Source organism: Exophiala dermatitidis, assembly GCF_000230625.1.
Source record: "Exophiala dermatitidis NIH/UT8656 unplaced genomic scaffold supercont1.2, whole genome shotgun sequence".
Taxonomy (NCBI): Eukaryota; Fungi; Ascomycota; class Eurotiomycetes; order Chaetothyriales; family Herpotrichiellaceae; genus Exophiala; species Exophiala dermatitidis.
In genome coordinates this window covers 3,427,301-3,450,207 of record NW_008751647.1, presented here as the reverse complement: position 1 = coordinate 3,450,207, position 22,907 = coordinate 3,427,301, and the positions used below count along the sequence as shown (strand labels likewise).

Sequence of the window (22,907 nt, the reverse complement as noted above, 5' to 3'; positions counted from 1 at the left end):
TATCTAATAAAGGTTAGGTTATACTTTCTATACTATATATACTTAACCTATTCTTTCCCTTAGATATTCTATTTTTCTTTAGAATAGGAGCGGACTATAGAAGTATAGTATATAGTCTAGGGTTTAACTATATAGAGATATTTTTTAATAATATTAAGTATTTTAGACTTAATATCGACGAATTTACTAATCTCTTTAGTATTTAGATTATTAATAATATTATCTATAGTATCTAGTAGTATATCTAGAAAGAACGAGCCTTTAACTTAGTCCGAGTCGAAGACTAGTTTTATAGCTTTCGCCACTTTCTAGTTTAATAATTAGTATCTCTTCTATATCTTCTACTATAGGCCGTAAAACTTATCTAGATATTTCTAGAGATTATTACTATCCTTATAGCGTAGTATTATAATATTTCTAAAGAGATAGATAGTTAAGTTCCTAGTATCTCGATTAAATCTTTCTATAAGTACTACCTAGGCTTTAGCTAAAGTATTATATCTAGTTACTATTAGAGTAAGATCGATATAGATAGTAAATAGTAGTATAACGAGAGCTTTAGTATTCTCTTCTTCTTATTACTCTTAATTTTCTATAGTTTATATCTTTTTTTCCGCTAATTACGTTCTATAGTTTAGTATATCTAAAGGCGAGGGTCTATAAGGGTCTCTATTCGCTATAGTTATTACCTCTAGAAGCTAGTTTTAGTAGAAATATAGGGTTAAGCTTAAATAAGATATTAGCTATCTTAGGTAAAAGGTATAGAGGTAGGAGAACGAAACTAAAGAGACGGAGAACGGGATAAAGACTCTAATAGAGATCTATTATAGCTTTCTAGATCTTTTACTAGGGTTAGCTAAGATAGTTCTATAGAGATCGGCTAGTTAGAAGAAGTAAGAAATAATACCTTAATAATAGTAGCTTAATATAGTTAGTTAGAGAAGTTAGATATATTAGTTAAGGAAGAAGTTAATATATTAGTGCTAGGGGAAAACCCGGGCCTTATAACCTAGTAGAATTATATATGATTAGAAGAGAGAGAGAGTAAGTAGAGATAATAGAACTAAGTACATAAGGTGTAACACGTTAGTGCGGGGTAGGAGCGTTGGAGCGCCAAGAGTGCAGGAGCGCAGGCATTCCTTCTCAACACTTTGTACTAGTATATCCTGCTACCCCCCAATGTCCGGCACTTTCGCTGCCGCAGCTCCCCGTGCCGCGTGGGTTTCGGACGGCGTGGTGTTAGTGGCCAATTGCACGAAGTAAGAGTACCGACCAACAGGGGTACCTATCTACCCGGGTAGACACCAGTAGTGCCTAGAGCACTTAAATCAAGGGAACGGAGGGGGAGTAATAAGTGATAGTAGGTGCTCTGCCGAGAGGGACGGAACTGGATTCAAGGCGCAGACAGGGACAGTAGATGCCGAGTGACGGCAAGAAAATGTCGCCGTAGTACCGTCTCATCTTATCCCATCCTATCCATGTCTGTTGTGGCGTTCCAATCCCCCGGCCGTTGTTGTTCGAAGAAAGACTATGCGCCCGTCTGGCAACGGATACGCCTGAGAGCTTTCAATCAACCTTGTCTTCGGCGTGGGGGAGCTGCTCACGAAAGGTATATACATCGTGCCTTGTAGGAGGGATGCCAATGGACAAATGCAATGCTGTCTGTCACTGTCACTACAAGATTGTAGTCGCCCGTAGAGAAGAAGGAAAGAGAAAAACATGGGAGAACAAGTGCCAGAAACGAGACCTGACTGCGGTGGTGATCTGACATTGAATGATGACGACGGCGAGAACCTGAACCGAACCGACGTTGCAGTGAGCACTGCAATCAGTGTGTTCTAAATATGTAGATAGGTGCCGGGTCGAGGCAAGACTTTTGTGATGAAACGTAGTTATACACTTTTCGAACAGACAACGTGAGCTTGGGACCTGGTCAACACGAACGGAAGCAAAGGTCGACCAGATCAGGCCAGACTTGGGTTCCAAGGTCGGATGGGATGGATGTGTTTCGAGTCATGTAGGTACTGTACCATACCTGATAGGAAAACCGTTTATGCAGTGCAGGTTAGGCAACCAGGGAAGCAGAGTTAGGAGCACAGGGGTCGACGATATCCTGCTTTAAACACCTGTTAGGTACTGTACCTGAGCCATAGGTACAAAGATAATAGATACCGTGGCTAGGGTGTGTAGAAGTGTAGAAGACCCTGGAGAGTTTGTTGCAAGGGGCCCGAGAGTAAACGATTGATTCCCCGGGGTTGTCGACTTACAGTATCACACTTTCTGTTGTCGCGTCAAGTCAACTCAAGTCCAGCCCCGTCCGGTCGAGTCGCTTTGCGTCGCATCCTGGCACTAGGATTCCTCTTCCGGGCTTTCTCCCCTGCTTAGACGGGTGTCCAACAAGATGTGTTTGTCGAGATTGTCGGACGACCTGTAGCCGACCTTTTGCTTTTCATTCCTCCCATGGCCATGACCTTTGATATGGGGCAGTGCTCCAAGCTCCTCGGAGCACATAATCTTCCACCTTGAAGCTTTGTCGATGAACTGAAAACTCAAACTCGCCCATCGCAATATATGAAAGAGAAAGGGAGGAAGAACCTGGTTGCACTCTCTGGCGAAGCTTCAGTCGTATATCATGGCGAAGCCTTCGATTCTGGCCGCTCGCACTCCAACCATCTCAGCTGACCAGAAAGGTCCCGTGGTGGACCTGGTGTCATGGATCGCCATGACGACCATGTGTCTGGCTGTGATCACGGTGCTGGTGAGCAAACTTGTCGTCTTGAGAAAGCTCGTCTGGAGGGATGGGATCCTCGTTGCCGCCATGGTAAGTCACATTGCAACAGTCCGTCTGAAATGCATGCAGGTGCATATATTCGAGTCCTGACATGTGCATCCTCACAATGCAGTTGTTCTCAATCGGATTCACCATCGCGATCAACAAACAAGTCAGCCACGGTCTGGGCTCGAGGCGGCCGACCCTATCGACCGACGACTATCTCGGCTTCCAGAAGGCCGGGTATGCATGGAACATTTTGTACATTGCCAGCTTGGCGCTGGGCAAATCGTCGACGTTGTTGCTCCTGCTCACGCTTGCACCATCCAAACGATATCGTCGTCCAATGCTAGGCGTGGCGATCGTCGTCGGCCTCTGGGCCTTGAGTTCGATCCTAGGGAGTGCGTTTCAATGCGAGCTTCCACAGCCGTACCTCATCACGATGGGCAAGTGTTTCGACCAGCATGGATTCTGGACGGCCATAGGAATCATCGACATTGTCACAGACGTGTTGATCGTGGCTTTGCCAATCTATCTGGTCCACAACCTGCAATTGCCAAGACACAAGAAAGTGGCCGTCTGTTTCGCGTTTTCATTCCGCCTGGCTGCTGTTGGGTGCACGTCGTGGCGGCTAGCCACGCTCGGATCCTTCTTCGACCGCCGCAGCAACAAAGACATCCCCTTCGACAGTTGGCCGCCCACCGTGGCCACCATCCTCGAGGTTTTCTTCGACGTCTTTTCCGCATGTGTTCCACACCTGCGGCCGTTCATGGACTCGATTCAGGCCGGGTACCTGTCTGGCATGGTTCAAGACGGTAGCGGCCGTTTCGGCTATGGCAACGACAGCTACCTCATGGGGAAGACGGCGCAGACGCACAGCAAATCACGCTCCCAAGGCCGAACGCAGGCTCTGACGAGTCACGGTGGTAATGGCAACAACATCGATTTTGGTGTCAAGGAATCATCCTCGGATCCGTACAGCCGTGCTGGTGCTGATGGTGACTCTCTGGACCTCCCACGTCAGAGACCTGCTGTCGGTGTTGCCATCGGCCAGACCTATGTCAAAGCCAGCTCCCACCGCGCCGTTGCCAATGCTGGCAAGACTGCTGCTGTGAAGACTGCCAAGGACGATCATGTTGGCCGTGTGACGGCCAGACCGAGGAGTGAGAGTATCATATCTGATGGGGCTGGGAGCCACGGAAGTGATGGCAGCAATGCCATGATCATCAAAACGACAAAGGAATGGACAGTAACTTACGAGGATGCTTGACCTCATAGACAGTTTCGAGTTCAAGCTGCATGACCGCACCGCTGTTCTTCTCCGCTAGATGCAAGTTTGCAGGAGGATTGCTCAACACATGCAAGTGAGGGATAGAGAAACATCAGGGCGCAAGCGGTCATCATGGACACCTCCATGATTTTAGACATTGGTAGTGTATATGAATGAACGTTCAGAGAATGGCAGTGCAAGTGGTGCGCTGCAGCTGAAGACTGACAATCAGATGACATAAGCACCTTCCACGTGACTTGACTGAGAAACTGTACTCGTACAGCAGTATCTACGTGCCGGGCTTGCTTCAGCACTGATGAAGCAAGCACTACTGTCAAGACTGTAGGTACGGATCTCATAAAGAACAAGATCAGGTCGCTCTGCCGCTCGAGCAGCGGTTTGCAGTGGACCACGAAACCGAGTTACCCCGAGTTTCACGAGAATGGTCGCTATCTGAAAGAAATGCCCCATGTTAATCCACAACACTTGGTGTCGTGACAGCTCAATTGAATCCACACCCTGCAGAAGAGGCAGTGGTAGCAGTAGTAGTAATACATAAGCTCAAAGCCTGGCAATGATTGGGCGAGCACAATCTCAATCAACATACCCATAGGCGCCCATGGTTGTTCCAGCCAGTTTTCATATCAAAGAATGAAGGGGTATCACGTCTTCTATTTTCATAGAGGAGCCAGCACTGCGGCAAGCTCCAATTTCCTCCATTAACGCCAGTTCGCCGAACCAGGCATTCGAGCAGCTTTCTCGGTCCAGCCGCCAGCCGTGCAATTAGTCGGTCAAGCAATCGATGTACCGGTATCGTTCTCGTCGTAGTTGCCATCCACCCAGAAGGCAATGTCACAATGTCCCTGCAAGGTAGATGAGGCAATACTTCCGGTCTTGCGGACGTCGCCAATGCCAGTGTGCTGGATGACCCTCCTCTCTCTCCTGTCACTCATGTCGGGGAAAGACCACCCGTCACTCCTACATGTCGTAAAGTCGCCTTCTGGGTCTCAGCGTGGCGCCTCAGCCTTCGAGAGCACCGATCTTCTCCTCCCTATCGAGCGTCTTTGACACATCTCCAAGGGCCGTGGTGTATTGAGTTCCAACGCCTGGCCCATCAACTAGCGGGCTTGTGGGAGCCGTAACCATCCCAGTCTCACGGTCCTTGTCGCGATCTCTCTCTCGCTCTTTGTCCTTCTCACCCTTCTCACGGTAGCCTCCTATGCTGCCGCTGATGCTGTCATTACGCCCGTGTCCAGCGCCCAGCAGTCCGCTCCGCACACTGGCGCCGTCGCCGTATTTGCTGCCAATGTAGCTATTTCGCTCGCTTGCCAGTGCCGGTGCAGTGACGCCAGACGTCGAAATCAGGCTTGACCTCTCCGCACTGAAGTTTGACCGCGTGTGCGCCACTCCACCGCCGTCGCGAACCGAAGCCGTGTCCGCAGTGGGATGGATGATGGTTCCAGACAACACAGAGAGAGGAAGAGAATCGCGGCTCCCACCGAACATCGAAGCTGGCGCCAAGGCCTTCATGGAGGCATTGGTATCGACGGAGTTCCGCCGGCGTCGCTTAGAGGATGAGGCGAGAGTCAGAATTGAAGCGTCATCGGTCAGTGCATTGTTAGCGGTAGCAGAATGGTAGGTGGTAGGGTGTGCATGAGGTGCTAGGTGCGCTGGAACAGCAGTGGCTGGCTGGCCAGGATAGTGTTGAGTCGGGACGCTTGCATTGGAGGTGTTTGTTGCCATGGGGGCTGCGGGATGATTGTATCCTGGCGCAATTGACTGCACTGTTGTCAGAGTCGTGGCCATGGACCGAACCGACGGCGCAGGAGACGAGAATGTACTATCTCTTCCACCGTCGGTCTTTGCTGCTGTAGCACTGGTCCCAACGCCGGAAGGAGCAGCGTCCGACATGGCTGTCTCTGCCTGCGTGGCCAGAGTGGGAGCTTTTGATTTGTTTCCAGCCTGGCTTTCATGAGATACCGACATTGAATGCTTGCTCTGTGATACGGAGCTGTGTCTCGACCGTTGAGACGACAGTGGTGCCGAGACTGAGGTGGGACCATTGCTCTGTGCCTCTGCACGTGAGGACAATGGATATGGATTGTTCTTTGCAATATTGCCCTTTTTGGATTTAATGGTCATGGGAAGATTGGACCGTCTGGGACTTGCAGAGGTATCGCCGGCATCGACGTGGAGGGTTTTCAGATTGGCCAGACGGCGCATCCAGGTTGTAAAGGGACGGCGTCGGGTAGGTCGATCTAGACGTCAAGTTAGTAGGATGTAGCGGGAATCCTGGGGGATGCGCTGCTGCGTACCGTGAACGCGCGAGGAGGCCTCTGTGGAAGCCATGTTTGCCGCTCTGAAGCTACAGCCTGGCTAGTTTGAAGTGTGGGAAAGCGTCGATGCGTTCCTCTGAGGTGCCAGGAGAGCAACAGAGAAAGCTGTCGAGCAAGATGCCAGGGTGGATGGAATGGACGCAGGTCGAGCTGGCGTGTGTAGCCGTACCACCCCAAGTCGAAAGAACCGTGGGAGTACACGACTGGATACCTAGGGTTTTTGCGATGGGCTCGGATAACTGTGCTCGATGAGGTCAAATATATCGCCAGTAATTTCGAGGTATGGATGTTGGAAGACACTCGGAGGACGCAGCGACGAGTATTCAACATGCAACTCAGGCTTGAATTGCGATGCCACAGTCACTAAAATAGTACGGGGTTGACAACATTCAGGTACAGCTGCGTAAGGTCCACGGTAGTACAACGTTGTAGGTCATCCGTGGCTGGTGACCGGCGCCTACCAGCCACGAAGCGCCGCCCTTGCAGTTGCTTACTACTACACTACCACCACACCATTGCCGTGCCCACTAGCAGCTTGAGGTCAAAGGACATGGCCTACGATAGATTACATCGCGGCCATCATGCAATTACTATCCACAAGTACTGCACTTACAGCACAGAGACACACCTCTCACTGCAACCGAGTCGGACCGCCACAGTGCTGAAAGATCATTTTGTCTCCTGCCCTCAACCTCGCTTAATGTCGCTCTCACATGAACTCGTCCTCGTAGAAACTGGCATCCCGGTCCTGATTGCTGACCATGTACTCTTCTCGCATGATATCATCGTAAGCATGGTCTTTCTGCCATCTCAGCTCTTCCCGTTTCTTGCGCTCCTCCCGATCCTTGGCCTTCTGCTGCTCCCGTTGTATCCGCTCGGCTTTCCGCTTCTCCTTCAGATCCGCTTCTTTCTCGGCCTGAAGATCTGGAAACTTTTCCACCCGGGTTTTGTTTAACCGATTGACAATGGGATTTTGTCGGGCCGCAACGTGCACCTTTTTGACCTTTTTGGGATCATGAAACGATACTTGACCCGTGGCCATGGAGGCATCCTTTCTCAGGTTCGACCATGGCGTGTAGATGATTGTAACATTGTCTTTCTTGTTGCCTGAAGAGCAATCACGCTAGTAACTCCAGGGTCATGGAAAGGGGGCTATCCGGTGTGCCACCTACCTTCAATGGAGTTTGCTTTTGTCAGCTGGGCGCAGTCCTCCAGTAGAGCTTGCGGAATGGATGTCCACGACTCCCCAGGCTTCAGTCGGAGGTAGACGTGTGCACTTGAAAGATTGTCCACGTGGAACTAGCCAAGTATCAGCGGAGAATAACTCTCATCTCTATCATGTTTATTCGAAGTACCCTGCCAGTAAACTCCATGAGTGGAAACATTCATAGGAAGGAGGGAAACTGGGAGTCGCACCAAACATCTTCTTCCCAGCCAAATTTGATCAAGTCCTCATCTACTCAGTCATTAGACACAGGGCCGACTGCTGAAGCGGGCATACTGACTTTCAACTTTGTCTTTCCCTACATAGATGAAAGCAGGCGGATCAACCGTGTTAGACTGAAAATAGTACACCATCACGGGTTGCGTAAGAGTGATCGGTGTCGGAAAGGATCCTAGAAAAGGAGGACGTGGATCAGAACAGGTATAAATCAGCGCTTGTTTCCTAGCGACTCGCTATCATGCCATCCGTTTACAACTTGATATACCTAGGTACACTATGCTCGTCGGACGGACAAGTCAAATGCTGTCAGTAGTACAACGTACTATCTAAGGTACCTGGTAGGTAGGTACAACATTGTACGGTTACTGTGGTCCTCGCAAAAGGCGACTATGCTCCTCCCAACCCGTGGTCTTGACACTATGGCAGAGTGTTTGTTTCATCCGTGAAATACTTGTGCACTGCAGCAGATGTTCGAGTCCTTACATTCAAAATCATAACACCTTGGCCCGACATTATTATGACCATCTCTCGCGAATAGGTTCCAGGCTTCCGCACCGCCGGCCAGAGCCTATTTTGTTTCACCTAAGACACGCCGGCTAATTATTGTGGTGCAAACGCACGTACCGACAGCCGGAAAATAAACGCCGCGTATGCAGGACCTTTTCCCGCCGCCTGCTGGTGTTGATTCGGGTACTAGTATTGCACTTGGACTCCCAGCCTATAGCTGCACACGGCCGTAGCATGCACTGTCCCGTAGCATCCACCTAAAATAGGTGGAGTAAAGGGCCAGCCTTCTCGCGTACAGCCTCTCTAGTATTGTACGCTGCAGCCTTGCCGAGGGCGGAGATCCGAAAGTCAAAGCTACCGACCGGAGCAGCGACAACGTAACCGGCAGGAAGAGCGGGCTTTGCGGGTCACGGTGGCTATAGAAAAGAAGCACTGCATGGAGCTTGATCGATTCGGTCCCATCGGCGCTAGCGCGAACCGAATAGGTTCAGGCCCGGTGTGTCGCTCTTCGTCTCCTGCCAGTGCTAGTACTCAGCTGGCCCTATTCTGACGTGGAGCAACGCTTAACCATTCCCGGACCATAGCCAACTTCCCAGAATGGAAATGCCGAACAGGCATAAACTCTCTTGGGACGTGATATGAAGAGAGCACAAAGCCACGCACCGGCTGAGCAATGCCTTTTCCAAATTCCAGAATCGTAATAGTCCGTTTCTTTCAGGACGCAATATTCAGTTTGTTGCGCCTGCGGCGGCCAAGTGAGGCAGACTGCCTGATATTTGGTTTGCTCTTCGCGTTTGCATGCCTGAAGATCCGGCCGGGGACAGGAGGGCGCGCACAGGCTTTTGGATCCAGGCATCCGCCGCCTCCCTTCATGAGACGCGGGAACGAGGCGTTGCATGTTTCTTTAGTCCAGCAAGCGTGAGATCTCTCATAGAATCTCCAAAGTTGGCAGGCGACTTGAATGCGAAGCCTGATTAAGAGCTGAGAGCCTGGAAGTGACAGCCGTACGAGAACACGTCGCGTGCCAACATACCCAGTTCGATGCGGTTGTTTTGGCGACTTTGAAATTGTATGCCTTCTTACTACCCGAGACAGGGCATCAGGAGTGCTTGTGTTTCGATCAATGTAGCCCCATTTCCCTCTGCTGTGGTCTACTTGGATGTGTGAAATGCGAAGTTGGGGTTGGTGAGCACTTACCACATCTCTTGAAGATCTTTTGCTTTCTTACATGAAATCCAGGACCTGGATTGTTCATGAAAGAGAGAAGACGCCTTGAGTAGGTGGGCCCAGTTCTTGTACGTATAACAGTTGAATCAACTGTGTCGGTGGTAGCGGGGAATGCACTCCAGTGGCTTTCAAATGCTTCAAAGTCCACTGCTCCAGCCCTTGTACGGTGTTCAGGCTCCCAACCCGAAGGCTTGAAGCAGCCTATCGTGGTGGGGCTTCATATGGCCCTGAAGGTGTGAACTTGTCCTGACCGCAGCCGCTGAAAGGCATGATTTTCCTTGTCCCCGGATACCAACATGCAGCATTTCGGACATCAAAGATAGCTAACAATTTCTTGCCGCCATCAACCGACTTCCAACATCTGCTGTGACGTGTGGGGAGGGGGACGTTCGCGTCGGGAACTGCTTCGACTCTATGCGCAGCAGTTAATCAGATGAGCAGCTCCACAAACAGAATTCTCTATAGAGTTGGGGACAACGGGGTCAATGATGATAGAACCTTTCCATATCAACTTGTCTAAGGCTTGACACAGTGAGCAGGCGAACACAGCGTACGCAGGCGGATCTGCGTTTTCCACCTGGAATACTCCCTACCATGACGATAGCAACCGCAAATCAACAACAATCTGACAAACTCGTGAATGGTTGTAAATAAAAACAAACAACATTGATAGAGCGGCCAGCAGAGGTGGAACCTACCTCTGGGCATCATGCAGGCTAAAATGGTAACAGTGTTTCGAGTCAAGCTGTTTTCTCTTCTGTCCCGGTTCATCTCCCGGACACTGCAGTGGAAACCCCTTTTAGGCAAAAATGGGCAGTTGTACACCAGCAGATGTAGCCCCCAAACCGGATCGCCATCATGTTGAATTATATCCATGTTCAATCCGTGTATTGTCCGGACACCCACTTTCGTACCATAGAAATGTATTTGTGTATGTTCTCTGTAGTCATCAGAACGAGGACTGTCCCCGCAACTCGTCTTCCGGCCCAGATGTTGCCGATTCTCGCACGCAGACGTGAAAACAAGGACAAGGTAGCTCGGAGAGCTCGTCAATCTCGCGGCACAAGGACGGGTTGTCAGCGCTGTGTGCTCAACTACACGATAAGGCATGGTGAGGTGTGTGGTGGTGTAGAGACTTCGGATAGAACTTATTCTCGCGAACATGGTCTCCGTACGCGTTCCACCAGACAAAAAAAAGGTTTGCTGAATCGGAGAAATAGGATATGCCGTATAATTGGTTTCAGGCGTGGGCAGATGAGCTGCCATTCGCGTTTCTAGCACCGTTCAAAAGGATGACTCCGATAGATGGTGCGTGCAGAATCCCTTCCAGCGGCATGGAGTTGTTTGGGGATACTAGTCGATGCTTTCGAACTGGAACGCAAACAGCGTAGAGACGAGACTAATGTCTCGACAAAACCCTGGCTGGATTCGATTGTCCAAAGGAATGATCTCTGGTCAGCAAGCGCTTCCAACCACCGGGGCAGTGGAGAGTCGTTCTGAAAGTATTCATCGCATTAGCTTCAAGGGCAACAGTGCTCAACACCTAGCCATAAAAAGCGAACCAACCAAACGGCACAGTCCCTACTGCCTCGCAGTTATTGCTTCGTCAGGTGAAAGCAGCCAGAACGACAAGAGGTGGAGAGCAGAGAGCAGAGAGCAGAAGGCGATGACCCTGTAATAATAGGCGAGGGCAATCCAGGGGTCCCAAGCCATCCTGGCCAAGCTGCAGCCGTCGCCAGCTTCAAGTTCGGGGCTTCTGAGGCACCATACTGGGAGCACATCGGAGCATCCGGACGCGACGTCCTCTTGCTAAAGAGCCGGACAACAGGCTCAAGTTAGGGCACCATGGCAGGGGCCAGACTACCCGCGCTTGAACCATCCACGGGCACACCTTCGGGGCTGTAGTACCTACAGGTAAGTCTCGCAATTAATTGCTCTCTTGCACCTGGAAAATGTTGTGATTGAGGCTGCTGTGTGGATGACGAGGATGGTGCGAACCCTCTCTACTGCGTCGTGTAACTCTGCGACGACTGCCTCTCTAGGGTAGTCCATCGTCGACTATCTGCTGACAGGCGTCCACTAATCGACTTGGCGCATATTATCCCGCTAGTCATTGGCTGGCTGGCCGCCAACAAACACCTATCTGGGGTAGGGTAGCCACAGCGTGACGGACCACAGGTCCATGGATCTCTCTTCCGCTCCTACCACGAAGTACGGTATCTCAAGCACAAAACCCGCGGAATGGTTTGGTCCACTCGGCGCACCAACTTGCCCTTCTTGATAGGCATAAAATATTTTCCACTGCCTGTTACTCCTCGGAAAGGAGGAAATGGCCCAGGTACAATGCGAGCTAACCGCGTCATCCAGAGATTTTCGTGCTTTATTACTGGCATGGAAGTCACGCGGCTGTTTGACGTTATTGCTCCGAACAAATGAGCAGTTGCGGCATCCCTGGGTTCCACTACTATCAGGTCGCTTGGAGATGCATTCAAATAACGATTCGACTATTTGATGTGGTCCTCGGCAGAGATTGGAAAGTGGATCGACTTCTTGCAAATATCATTTCGACACCCGTCCACTCACGTCGGTTTCTTGATGCCACTACTGCTAGTAGTACTATATGTCCACTGCCACTGCAGTGTGACACGTTATAGCACGCGTGCGGTGGAGGGCAGAGCTGCCCAGTGCCTGACTCGCACGCGATATCGGATGCCAACCGCGGCGTTGGCACAGTGCCCGACTGCCGCAAGCCACCAGCCATCGCGCTGAGTGTGCTTGGGTCAGACTTCGACCGCTCATCGTCATAATAATTGAATGATTGGCTCTCCCATCATGCCAAGATGCTGTAAGTCAAGTCCAAACTCGCCGCATGCAGTGGGCAGCTACTCAGGAACCTTGGAAGGCATCCTTGATGAGAAGAGAGACGCCCCGTGCCTCGGAGGATTATCGCCCGAGTCGAATCAGGTGAGACGAAGAGCTCACGATCAACGAGTGCTCGAATCCTTCTTTCTTCCTACTGATCCCTGTACGTTGTCAGGGTACAAACCCCCGTATGACCACGATACACATCATATGACCCCGAACGGAACGCACTGATATCCGGACGTCGTACGCTTACTCATGTTCAGCGCAGTTGACGCTTCTGCAGCATAATACGTATTGACCAGGAAGACACTGGGCTTGAACAGATGATTAAGACCGTGTAACCTATACTAAGTTTCGGCCTGGCAGAGCACACATTCCATATTCTAGGGAAGCGCTCTACAAGCTGAGCCGTTCTCCTCTACAAATGTATCATTCACAGCTGCAGCATCTGGGCAGAGAAGGGCGAGTGCAATACTGCCTCCCCGTCCATGAGCGACACGATATGGTACGTCATTGTCAAAGAGCTTGCCACGGCAACAAACATTGCTTTTCTTGCCCTTGACGGAGTTTCGAACTAGACACGGGCAGGATAGAATGGTGTCGGCCTGCGCTGCAAAACCCCAACCATGAATGTCTCCTCACACTGGTGAAAGGGTATGGGACAGTCCTGGACGAATGATCCGGAAAGGTAGGCTAGCCTCCTATGTGTTCGTGAACGCTCGCTCTCGAGACACAAAACTTGTGACCACACTGCCTCCTCAAAGCTTCCAGGTGGCATATTCCGCTCCAAGACGTGGTTATTCCGGCCTTGGATGATGGTACAGAGTACATCATCGCCATGGCTGTGGCTGCGGGCCTCCTGGATGAGCCATTCGAAAAGACACCCCAGATTTCCCGACCGCAGTCCCAGTGGGTGTATCCCGCAATCCCCCACGGAAGAAGAACGTTCAGGCCGAATGGTCCCACGTTACCGGGGTGAGATGGACCTTTGCTCCCTGTACCAAGCCCATCTGCCCTCGGTCAATTTCACCTTGGCTTTGGAAGTTGTCGCAATGATGTTTCCGGTAAACAGTGGGAGCCACATCGAAACCACACCGTTTCCCAGCTTACGGTCTGGGACATTCCGGTGCCATACGATACAAATGTACATCGCAAACATAAGCTTTGCGTTTACAAAGCGGAGACTCGTTGCGGCATCGTCATTGACAGGGAATTAAAGTTCGGCTGACCCTGGCAAACGTTCCAAGTCCCACAACAGGCATCGAAGGGTCCATAGAGGGCATCGCTCCTGGTGGTGCAATAAATACTGAGCGGCCATAATCTGCGTCCTTCCGCAGTCGGATGTGGTCAGAGGTTGTGGAATAGAGCGTGTACTGCTGTGACAGATGCAGAGAACAAGGTCTTAAATCCAGCTCCGTAACGTCTGGCTACAGTCTCATGGCTGTGGTGTCATTTTCCCCAAATTCGAGGAATGACTGTCTGGCACTTCAGTCACTGCTGATAATGCCGGAATCGTCTTCAGCTCGCAGAAGCAGAATCGGCTTTCCCTAAACTGGTATTCTTTGCCTGTGTTCCAAAGCGCATGAACCCGGTCCAAACCTCGGAAATCAATCCCACCGTTGCCGTCGTCTGAGTGGGAGTAACCGGGCGTCGGATTCCCAGCGGCTCGCAGCACAGTATCAACCCGCATCCCTCAGAACTCAAAAGCGAGTCTGCTTTCACCAATGCTCCAGTCCAGGAGATGCGCTAAACAGGAACGGTAGTAGGTTATGTTGCCTACTGCAGTAATAGAGACACCGATGAAGCCTACGCCCACTCCGCTTAGACCATTTGTCGACGGCAGAAGGAAGACTACGCAAGGAGCAACCCTGCCATAGCCGTTAGAATGCACGATGAATGGCGCGGAAGGGCACCTTTTCAGCTGGATTCAAACGCCATAAGACAGTGACGGAATGGTATCCAACCAACGAGTATCCAGAGGGCGAATTCATCGGAGGTCTTGGTCCGATCATTGTCGCATTCGAATGATAACCTTGTACATAGGCCTCTCAACTTGCCTGTCAGTGTCACCTGGTTCCAGCCTGCGCTCCTTTGTGGTACTCGGCACCTCCGATATTCGCCGTACCACTCGTACACAAACTCTTTTCAACGCAACTTCCTCAGCTCTCAGGCCCATCTGACAAACTACCACAGTGTGTCATATGCCAGTTTGACTGCTGGTCGGGGTGTTACAGACGCTGCTGGAGACCTTTTTCGCTGCGAGTTGTACGCCATGTTGTCCCCTGCAACAATCTGCGTGATCCTTACCCTGGCACTGATCCTCTAACGGCTGAAGCGCCAACACTGGCAGTTGAAAGCACGATCGACGGGCCCGTGCACCGACTAAAGGCGGGACGAGCTTGGCCTCACGTCACGAGAATATCTCAAAAGCAGCTCTCTCGGTTCAGTTGGACTGTACAATAGTAATAACGTTGTACAATCAGACGAGCTTCGAACATCACTAGTATTGGTTGATCTTCTCTCCCTGGTGTTGGCCTGCAAATCTGGAATACAACGGCACACGTTGTAAGGGGTGTCACCATGTTCACAATGCTATTGCGGTCCTGGCTTTGGTGTCCACTACGGTTGGAGCAGCAAAGCCCTCTTCATTCACGATCCCCAACTTGCACCACGATTCAGCTTTGCAATAATGTCCTTCGATCTCAAGGTGACAAGCCAATAGTGCAAGACATCACCAATGGATGTATTTGCAGATCCAGAGCATAGTCGCCATGCAGGATCAGACCACCATACCAGAGTTTTAGCGTATCCATCAACTCCATCTCATTGCCACAACGCCTTCTCCGGATACTCTTCTCACTTACCAGGATTATACAATGCCGATGAACATGACCATTAATACGGTGATCGTCTTTCTATACGCCGGGGCCAACTGCACTGGACTTCAACGCACATTTGCTGGAGTCTCCAACAAGCAGGGCGGCCCGCTTGAAGTCCGCTGCTCGCTTTAAACTGTATGCCTATGAATGGTTTATTCTTGCACCCCAAAGCATAACTCATTGATCTGCAGGACCGAGATGTCAAAGATCCCATGCCGGCATCAAAGCTCAACGAGAGAGTGTAGCAAGCAAATATGCAGGGTGTCTGTGCGAGGACAGATGGAGCACACTGCCACCCACCGTAGAAGCAGCAGCTTTCCCAGCCACCCACTGCCCTGGAGCTGCTTTTGGGCCTGTCCAGCCATAGAAATTCACGGCCGAACGGCGAGTGCGTTTCGCGGTGAAGACTCTCATGTCGCCTAGCGAATTTTCAGGTGGTACTGGCCGGGCCGCCCCTCCCACTCCCAAATCGCAAGAACAGAACCAGAAGGGAAGCCGGACTCTAGGCGAGTTCGTTCTAGTGGACGTCCACTGCATAGTCGATTGGGCCCCCTCGCTCTTCTCCCACGGCACTATCGTATCTTGCCGCCAACAGTCAGCGTTCAAGTCTTCTGCGTCGATGTGCTTTGCGACACATTCTCGCTGGGGCTTGCTTCGTCGCTCTACGTCGGTGGGTGAAACCCTGGGCCTGGTGATTAACCCATTACACCTTAGCCCGATCCCGACCCTCGTCCGATGTTACTGATGCTCCTCCAGATCTCGGTATAGAAGAGTACGTGGGTAATGTGGCCCGCCATGGCCGACACATGTCCTCCAGCTGCGTGAAAGCTTAAATGGACAGATGACATCGTGCTTTAGGAAAATCTGGACACAAATATACCCCAAGACCAGCCTGGGGAAGACGCAAAACCACTTTCGATCCTGGGGCCACTGGAAGCCCGGTCCCGGAATGACAGCTGGAGCCGTGAAACTCTATTCACCGGGAATGGGCTACTTGATAGAGGCGTGTGCAACCAGGGCTTTCCTAGTCGAAAGTTGGTCGGTCTGCCACTCTTAAGCGGGCAACCCCGTCCACTCCTCTTACGCTGAGTACATGATCGCGCTCTGCTCATCGGTCGAGAGTACCGAGAGTGGACCTCACAGCCCAAACGGCCCCTTCAAGACAACAGTTGACCAAGTCTCTCTTGTGTCCCGATGCACTTACCCGTCGTTGCCCTTGGTTCAGAGAGACGCTGGATCTGTCCTGATTCCAGGCAGCAAACCAGGAGTAGCCCCCTCCGTGCTTTTGGTCCACCACATTTTTCGGTCCAACCCTGTTAAGTTGCTTGAGGCCATTTCCACAACCGGCCCCTTGGCTTCCTGACACAACGGACCAGAGCCCGCGCAACCAAGCGAACGCATTGGCCGCGGTCGGTATGTAATAACCCCCGTTCTGAACATCCTCAGCTCCGCGGCCTTTGCCTCGCTTCGTCTTGTTGCCGACCTTCCGTCACACGTGCGCTTGCGCCAATGTTGGAGTTATCGATTTATCGGTCTAACCATGTTGGGGTCTGAAAACTCAATTCAAAGAAAGACCGGGACGCGACGAGCAGTGGCATGTCGAGGCTACAGCCAGCAGGGTGCATTCGCCTGTCGCTGATATCACTATCAGCGGGACTAAGTACTAAACTGGCGCAGCAGAACTCTGTCCAGATCATACTTCGCCTAGCCGAGCCAGGGCTCAGACGTCCAACTCCCACCTGCTTGTTCATCGACGAAGCGTGGCACTTGTTACTGTTTCTCCAGCAGCCAGCTATTCAGGGGTGGGATGGCGTGAGGATGACCACTAACCAGTCTCGAACTCTCCACTCAAGGTAAATCACGTTCATGTTGGGTCTAAGGCATGACAGCCCGCCGAGTCGTGGTCGCACCGCACATCGGTGGGGCATCCAATGCTGTCTGTAGAACCAAATGCGGTTTCATCCTGTGCACAAACACCTTGTTGTCAGGCAGTCCTAGCCAACCTAAGCAACATTGTGTGGCCGAATCGATGTCGTGAGGCTCTGAGTCGGAATAGAAAAACCCAGCAGTGGATGCATCCCAACCGGAATGCCTCTCTACCATTTTCAACTGCCAGCAGCCTCGCAATACGCTTCCAACCCATTCTTACGGCGTCTTTTGAGCCTATTTATCAGAACGTCAAAGCCGCTGAGATATGTCACGAACAATAGAGCTTACCGTAAGACAAGCCACAGAAATAGTTCAGAATAACACGACAGGCCAAGTTGATCCTCGAATTCTCCAGGTTCTTGAGCGAGCCCTCGCTCAGACTTGGCGCAATATACAGGCACAACCGAATACCTAACCGTGCCAAGGACCTCGTCAGGGGGACCCACCCCTCCTTCCGAGTTTGGCGGTCGCGTTATTGTAGATATTGTAGATATTCCAGAAATCCTTAATTTTTCACAAATATAACGCGTTTTTTATGCCGCAAATTTGTCGAATACGCCGTAAAGATAGAGGACGACCGCTCGCAACGCGTAAAAGACGCTGTAGAATGGGTTCTAGCCCATCCTGGCGCCTCGATATCCAAAGTCGCGCGTGAATTCGATATACCGAGAACGACGTTATCGGGTCGACTGAAAGGAGTACGAGATATCGAGAATAACGGCGGCCACAACAAAGCGCTCTCGGACGCGTAGGAACTCGCTCTCTGTCAAGTAATTGATAGGCTCTATCGACACGGTATTCCTGCGAAGCCGCGAATGGTTAGATCGATTGCGCAGGATATTCTTAACAAGTCGCGCACTAAGATCGGTACTAAAGTTTATAGACTAGGAGATAGGTGGCAATATCGGTTCCTTCAGCGTTATCCTGAGTATACTGTGAAGATAGGTCGACCTCTTGCCGTCGAGCGCAGGCGCGCGTACGATCCTGAAACCCTAAGAGGCTGGTTTCGTAAGTTAGCAGATATACGAGCCGAATACGGTATTCTGGACTGTGATATGTATAACGTCGATCAAACAGGGTTCAGAATAGGCTGCGGCAAACCGTATAAAATCGTCGCCAGAGGAGACGAATACGTACGGCTTTTCGTACCTAGCCCTGACAATCGGGAGACGTTAACGTTAACTAAGTGTATCTGTGGTGACGGTACTGTGATTTAACCCCAGGTTATTATGTAGGCGGCGACGATTCTCGAGAAGCATATCTTACTAAATCTTCATTCAGAGATCCTCTTATGCGCGTCCGAGATAGAGTATTCGAGCGTCGAGCTTACGTTCGAGTGGCTAAAGCACTTTAATAGGTTAACTGCGCGCAGAACGCGAGGCCTCTATCGACTCCTCCTCCTCGACGGGTTTATAGGGCACCTTGAGTTCGGCTTCGTCAGTTACTATTGGGATCACAAGATTATACCTTTTTCACTTCCTGCGCATACCTCGCACTTTTGCCAGCCTCTCGACGTTATCTATTTTCAGCCGTATAAATACTGGCATAGCGAGTATATCGATAGAGCGATACGATACGGCGCCGAGGAGTTCGATAAATTGGATTTCCTATTAAATCTTACAGAGATAAGAAACAAGACTTTCAAGAGATCGACAATCTATAGCGCTTAGAAGAAAACAGGCATTATACCGTTTAATCCGTCATAAGTGATCCAAAAGGCACAAGAGCAGTGGCTGCGACAACAGAATATACGAATTGCGCACCTATCGAGAGACGACTACTGCGACTACAACACTCTCAATAACGAGACCTATAACGAGCGTATAGCGCGTGAAGCGCGTGATGACAGTGATGACAGTGATAATAGTTGGCGTATAGGTTCTCGTACTCCTACTCCTCCTCCTCCGCCTACGCTCGATACAGTCACTCTTACTACTCCTCATAAGCCTCGATCCTTCTACGTTGCCTGTAAAACCCTCAAAGAGGCAGTCAAATAGACTGAGATAACGCCTACCGCACGCGACTCGCTTAATTCATTCCTCAAAGGCGCCGAGGCGCTCGTTATTTCAGGTGCGAACGCAGTTCGCGATCTATAGCGCACCTACAACTACCGAGAGTCTCGAAAGTCCCGAGATCAGTCACAGAGATATGTCGCTAAAGGCGTAATTACAGTGGTAGACGTATGGACGCATATCGAGTTACGGCAAGAGAGTGAATACGAGAAGGCACAACGCATTATCGAGCGCGAGACCCAGAGGCTTGAGAAACTGCGTCAACAGGAGGAGAAACGCGCTGAGATTGCCGCACGCAAGCGTGAGCGTCAACAACGAATACAAGAGCGTAAAGAGCAAGCACAACAGCGTCGAGAGCAACGTGAACAACGCCGGTTAGAGCGCCAGGAAGAGAGACAACGTAACAGAGCAAGTATAAGACTTCAAGAGGAGGCTATGGAGGCAACCTCTCTGGAATGCGCGCAGGGCTCGACGGAGGGACAAGTACCGCCTAATTTACTATATAACTTTTCCCTCGAGACCCTATAGGAGCATCAAGAAGAATAAATAAGCATATCTGAGCGTTATCAACAACGTTATCGACGTCGACGTCGATAGACGCGTGAATCTACGAAACGCGACGTACTTGGTGACCTGACGCAGTTGCCGACAGGCACTTGCTCGTAGAGCAAGTGTGGCGCCGCGTAAACGCGGCCGCCAAACTCGGAAGGAGGGGTGGGTCCCCCTGACGAGGTCCTTGGCACGGTTACATCATGACCGACTTGGAGTTTCGTGTCTTCAACTTATACAGATCACGGCCGGAATTCCAGAACGAGACTGCGCGAAAGGCCGTGTCACGGTACTGGAACAATCGGAGAGTCAGCGACGGACGTTAGAGCCCAGATTGGTTCTGTATGGGATGGCCCATGCCCGAAGTTGTGGAGCGATGCAAATATGTGTCGTGTTATGTGTCATTTCGACGATCTTTGGACGACACACCCACGCACAAGCTACGAATCTCCTAAAGCAGATGTGTGTTTGTCAATCTTCTCAGCAAGACACCCAGATTTGCTGTTGGACTTGCAGTATATGCTGTTGGCAATTCTGACACAAATCCTGTCGGTCGAGGCGACTAAGCAATAGGGGGGAAATGCTTCTTCTTGCTCGAACACCTCCCGAATGATGGGCAACTGCGGTGGAGGAACGACTATTTCGAGCACTGCACGCTGGCACATTCCTGCTGCGTCGTGGAGGACGTGAGGGCCCATGTGGAGGATCCCCTGTGAAATGCGCTCCACCATTGGCCGCTATACAAGGCTCCTGTCACGTTAGCGAATGCCACCAGTTGCAGAGTGGCGTTGGGATGCTCTGGGCTTTCCGGCCATATGTCTTCAGTCACCACTTCTTATTCCTGCTAATCTCACGCCTAGGCCTTCTGACCGGCCGGCCAGGTTCCAGGAGGTTGTGTGACTCTTCCTATCTCACACTCAGTCATAAATTGTTTCCTCTGGATGTTGGAGTACAGCCTCAGCAGTCTCATTGTGCTCCTCATAGCAAGATTGTCACCATGAATTAGAGCGGTCCGTCCACTCAACTTGAACCGCAATGGGCTGAGGAGGTGGTCCTGCGGTCCTAGGGCCTTCCGCTCGCCCAGTTATTCAGAGCAGGGCGCCTATTACTGACGCACCAGGTTTCTTTTGCATCACCTGTAGCGCGATGCGCATAACCTGTACGACAGAAGACAGTATGGTGACACTCTTGGATCCTCTGACGAGTAAAGGACTAGCAGGCACTTAAGCAATGAGCCTGGTTCCATTCCAGCCACAATGAATACGCCCCTGGTGCAGTCTGCAGAGTGTAAGGCGAGCTCGCGAGGCACCGGGCACCACATTCCAACAATCACCAGAATGTTATGGACGCGCAAGGGCGACAACAACTATTCTTCCCTAACCTCCTCCACGTCGCATGATCCTCGCTTCAATCACCTCTTGCTACTACCATCGGAGAGACCAAAATGCAGCTACTCGGCGCCTCACTTATTCTGACCTTGTTGGTCCACACACGTGTCTGCCTTGCTGCCCTCCGCATGGGCTGGCATAACGCCCCTGAACCAGGTCGGCCAGCGAAAGCGCGTGCTTATGCAGATGGCCAGCTAAACAGCGTGTTGAAGGTGAATCAATAACCCAATCCCACACTCCAAGAGGCTGCTGACAATGGCTAGCACCCGCGACAAGCATCCCCTCCCATCACCACAGTGCCGAAATGCGATGACTATGACGGGTATTTCTATGTCACACCACGAAACTACACCTGGCAGCTACAGTGCGCCACCAACTACAATGGAGACATCTTGTCCCAGGCCAATGCAGCCAACTTCAGCGCCTGCATTGGCGCCTGCGTCGATTACAACCGAGCAAACACGCCCGGGGCTTGCTTAGGTGTAACGTTCAACGGACCTAGCGACGGCGCAGCTGGGCTGTGTACACAGTATGAAGAGGTTACTGGGCCACTATTTGCCGACGAAGAAGGAAGTAAGCTTCCCAAACATGCGCCTACTACCTAGACTGTCAGTGATCTCCAGAGCTGGGTTAACTAGGTGTGTTGCAGACGTACAAGACTCCGCCCTCCTGATCCTGGGCCCGGATGGACAGATATTTGCAACACCCCAGCCAGATCCAACCTTCTCTGGAGCACCGACCCAAGGACCCTCGGTTGATCCCGTGCGTACGACTTCAACCACTGGTTCGGAAGGACTCAGCATCACTCCCGCAATCTCAACCACAAGCTCAAGCTCGGCAGAATCCAGCACTCATACTGCAGGCCTGGTCACAACGACCACCATTACAAGCACGCTGTTTGTGACCTCGTGTCCCCCGGAAGCTGCAGGATGCCTTCCGTCTCCTAGTACTTCTTCAACGTCAAGCACCGACTCCACCAGCAACGGTGCGACTAGTTTGTCCTCCTTCACAACTACGAGTGTCTCCGTGTCGCAAGTGAGCGCCACCACGGGCCCCTCGACCTTCTCACAACCTTCCACGTCAAGGTCAAGCACAGGAGGGCCAACAACAACCTCCACAACATCAACCCCCGGAGGTTTGACGGTGGATCCTGTTCAGGCAACTTTTACAACCGTAGTGCCCTTCACAGAGTACCAGGTACAGATCGTGGAGATATGTGCAGCCACCCCAACTCCGTGCTCTCAATCACGAATTACATCAACGGCAGTTGGGTATCGGACCGAGATATCCTGTTCTCCCGGCGCTTGTTCCGGAATGATGGTGGCCACTAGCTTGATGGCTGATTTTGCGGCGACAGGGCTGTGCGTTTTACTCTGAAGAAACAGAGTAGAATGAAGCGATATGGGAACACATCTGAGATTTGTGTCTGCGATGCCAGTTGTTCAGAAGGCACGAAAGCAGGATATTGCCAATAGATCCTTTTTGCAGTAATTCTGGCCAGTAATATATTCCGTGATTGCGCTAAAAGTTTAGGCTTGGTGGAAAGCTTAGCGGATCCGGGATCCGGAACGAAACTTCCGAAAATCTCCCGGTGGATGGAAAGCCAAACGCATCCTCCCTCCAGCTAAAGGACTTGTACCATTCTCGCTGTCGCTTTCCCATGGATCGTCCAGCTGGATGGCAGAGATAATGGGTTAGAATCATTCCTCTCCGCTGCAGAGTTATATATCT

General features: G+C 51.3%; 5 protein-coding genes across 5 annotated transcripts; 3 read left to right on the top strand and 2 right to left on the bottom strand.

Moving 5' to 3' along the window:
• Positions 1 to 2,632: 2,632 nt before the first annotated feature.
• HMPREF1120_02708 (uncharacterized protein) lies at positions 2,633 to 4,040 on the top strand (the record flags this gene model as incomplete). Its single annotated transcript, XM_009156753.1, has 2 exons — positions 2,633 to 2,821; positions 2,904 to 4,040. The coding sequence occupies 2 exons, from the start codon at positions 2,633 to 2,635 to the stop codon at positions 4,038 to 4,040; spliced, it is 1,326 nt and encodes a 441-aa protein (XP_009155001.1).
• Positions 4,041 to 5,060: 1,020 nt separating this feature from the next.
• HMPREF1120_02707 (uncharacterized protein) lies at positions 5,061 to 6,389 on the bottom strand (the record flags this gene model as incomplete). The annotated part of the gene is made up of 2 exons (XM_009156752.1): positions 5,061 to 6,298; positions 6,356 to 6,389. 2 exons carry the CDS (start codon positions 6,387 to 6,389, stop codon positions 5,061 to 5,063), a joined length of 1,272 nt encoding a protein of 423 aa, XP_009155000.1.
• A 696-nt stretch (positions 6,390 to 7,085) lies between these two features.
• HMPREF1120_02706 (uncharacterized protein) lies at positions 7,086 to 7,954 on the bottom strand (the record flags this gene model as incomplete). The annotated part of the gene is made up of 4 exons (XM_009156751.1): positions 7,086 to 7,483; positions 7,549 to 7,675; positions 7,798 to 7,832; positions 7,882 to 7,954. The coding sequence occupies 4 exons, from the start codon at positions 7,952 to 7,954 to the stop codon at positions 7,086 to 7,088; spliced, it is 633 nt and encodes a 210-aa protein (XP_009154999.1).
• A 3,836-nt stretch (positions 7,955 to 11,790) lies between these two features.
• On the top strand, positions 11,791 to 17,634 carry HMPREF1120_02705 (uncharacterized protein). Its single transcript, XM_009156750.1, has 5 exons — positions 11,791 to 12,399; positions 12,457 to 12,518; positions 12,592 to 15,433; positions 15,490 to 15,968; positions 16,055 to 17,634. The coding sequence occupies exon 3, from the start codon at positions 13,232 to 13,234 to the stop codon at positions 13,634 to 13,636; it is 405 nt and encodes a 134-aa protein (XP_009154998.1). The 5' UTR covers positions 11,791 to 12,399; positions 12,457 to 12,518; positions 12,592 to 13,231; the 3' UTR covers positions 13,637 to 15,433; positions 15,490 to 15,968; positions 16,055 to 17,634.
• A 3,598-nt stretch (positions 17,635 to 21,232) lies between these two features.
• On the top strand, positions 21,233 to 22,553 carry HMPREF1120_02704 (uncharacterized protein; the record flags this gene model as incomplete). Its single annotated transcript, XM_009156749.1, has 3 exons — positions 21,233 to 21,388; positions 21,440 to 21,749; positions 21,826 to 22,553. 3 exons carry the CDS (start codon positions 21,233 to 21,235, stop codon positions 22,551 to 22,553), a joined length of 1,194 nt encoding a protein of 397 aa, XP_009154997.1.
• Positions 22,554 to 22,907: the final 354 nt, after the last annotated feature.

What these genes read in the sequence shown, in the direction of transcription:
- HMPREF1120_02705 (XM_009156750.1), top strand. Translation starts at nt 13,232, where the DNA reads ATGATGGTACAGAGTACATCATCGCCATGGCTGTGGCTGCGGGCCTCC.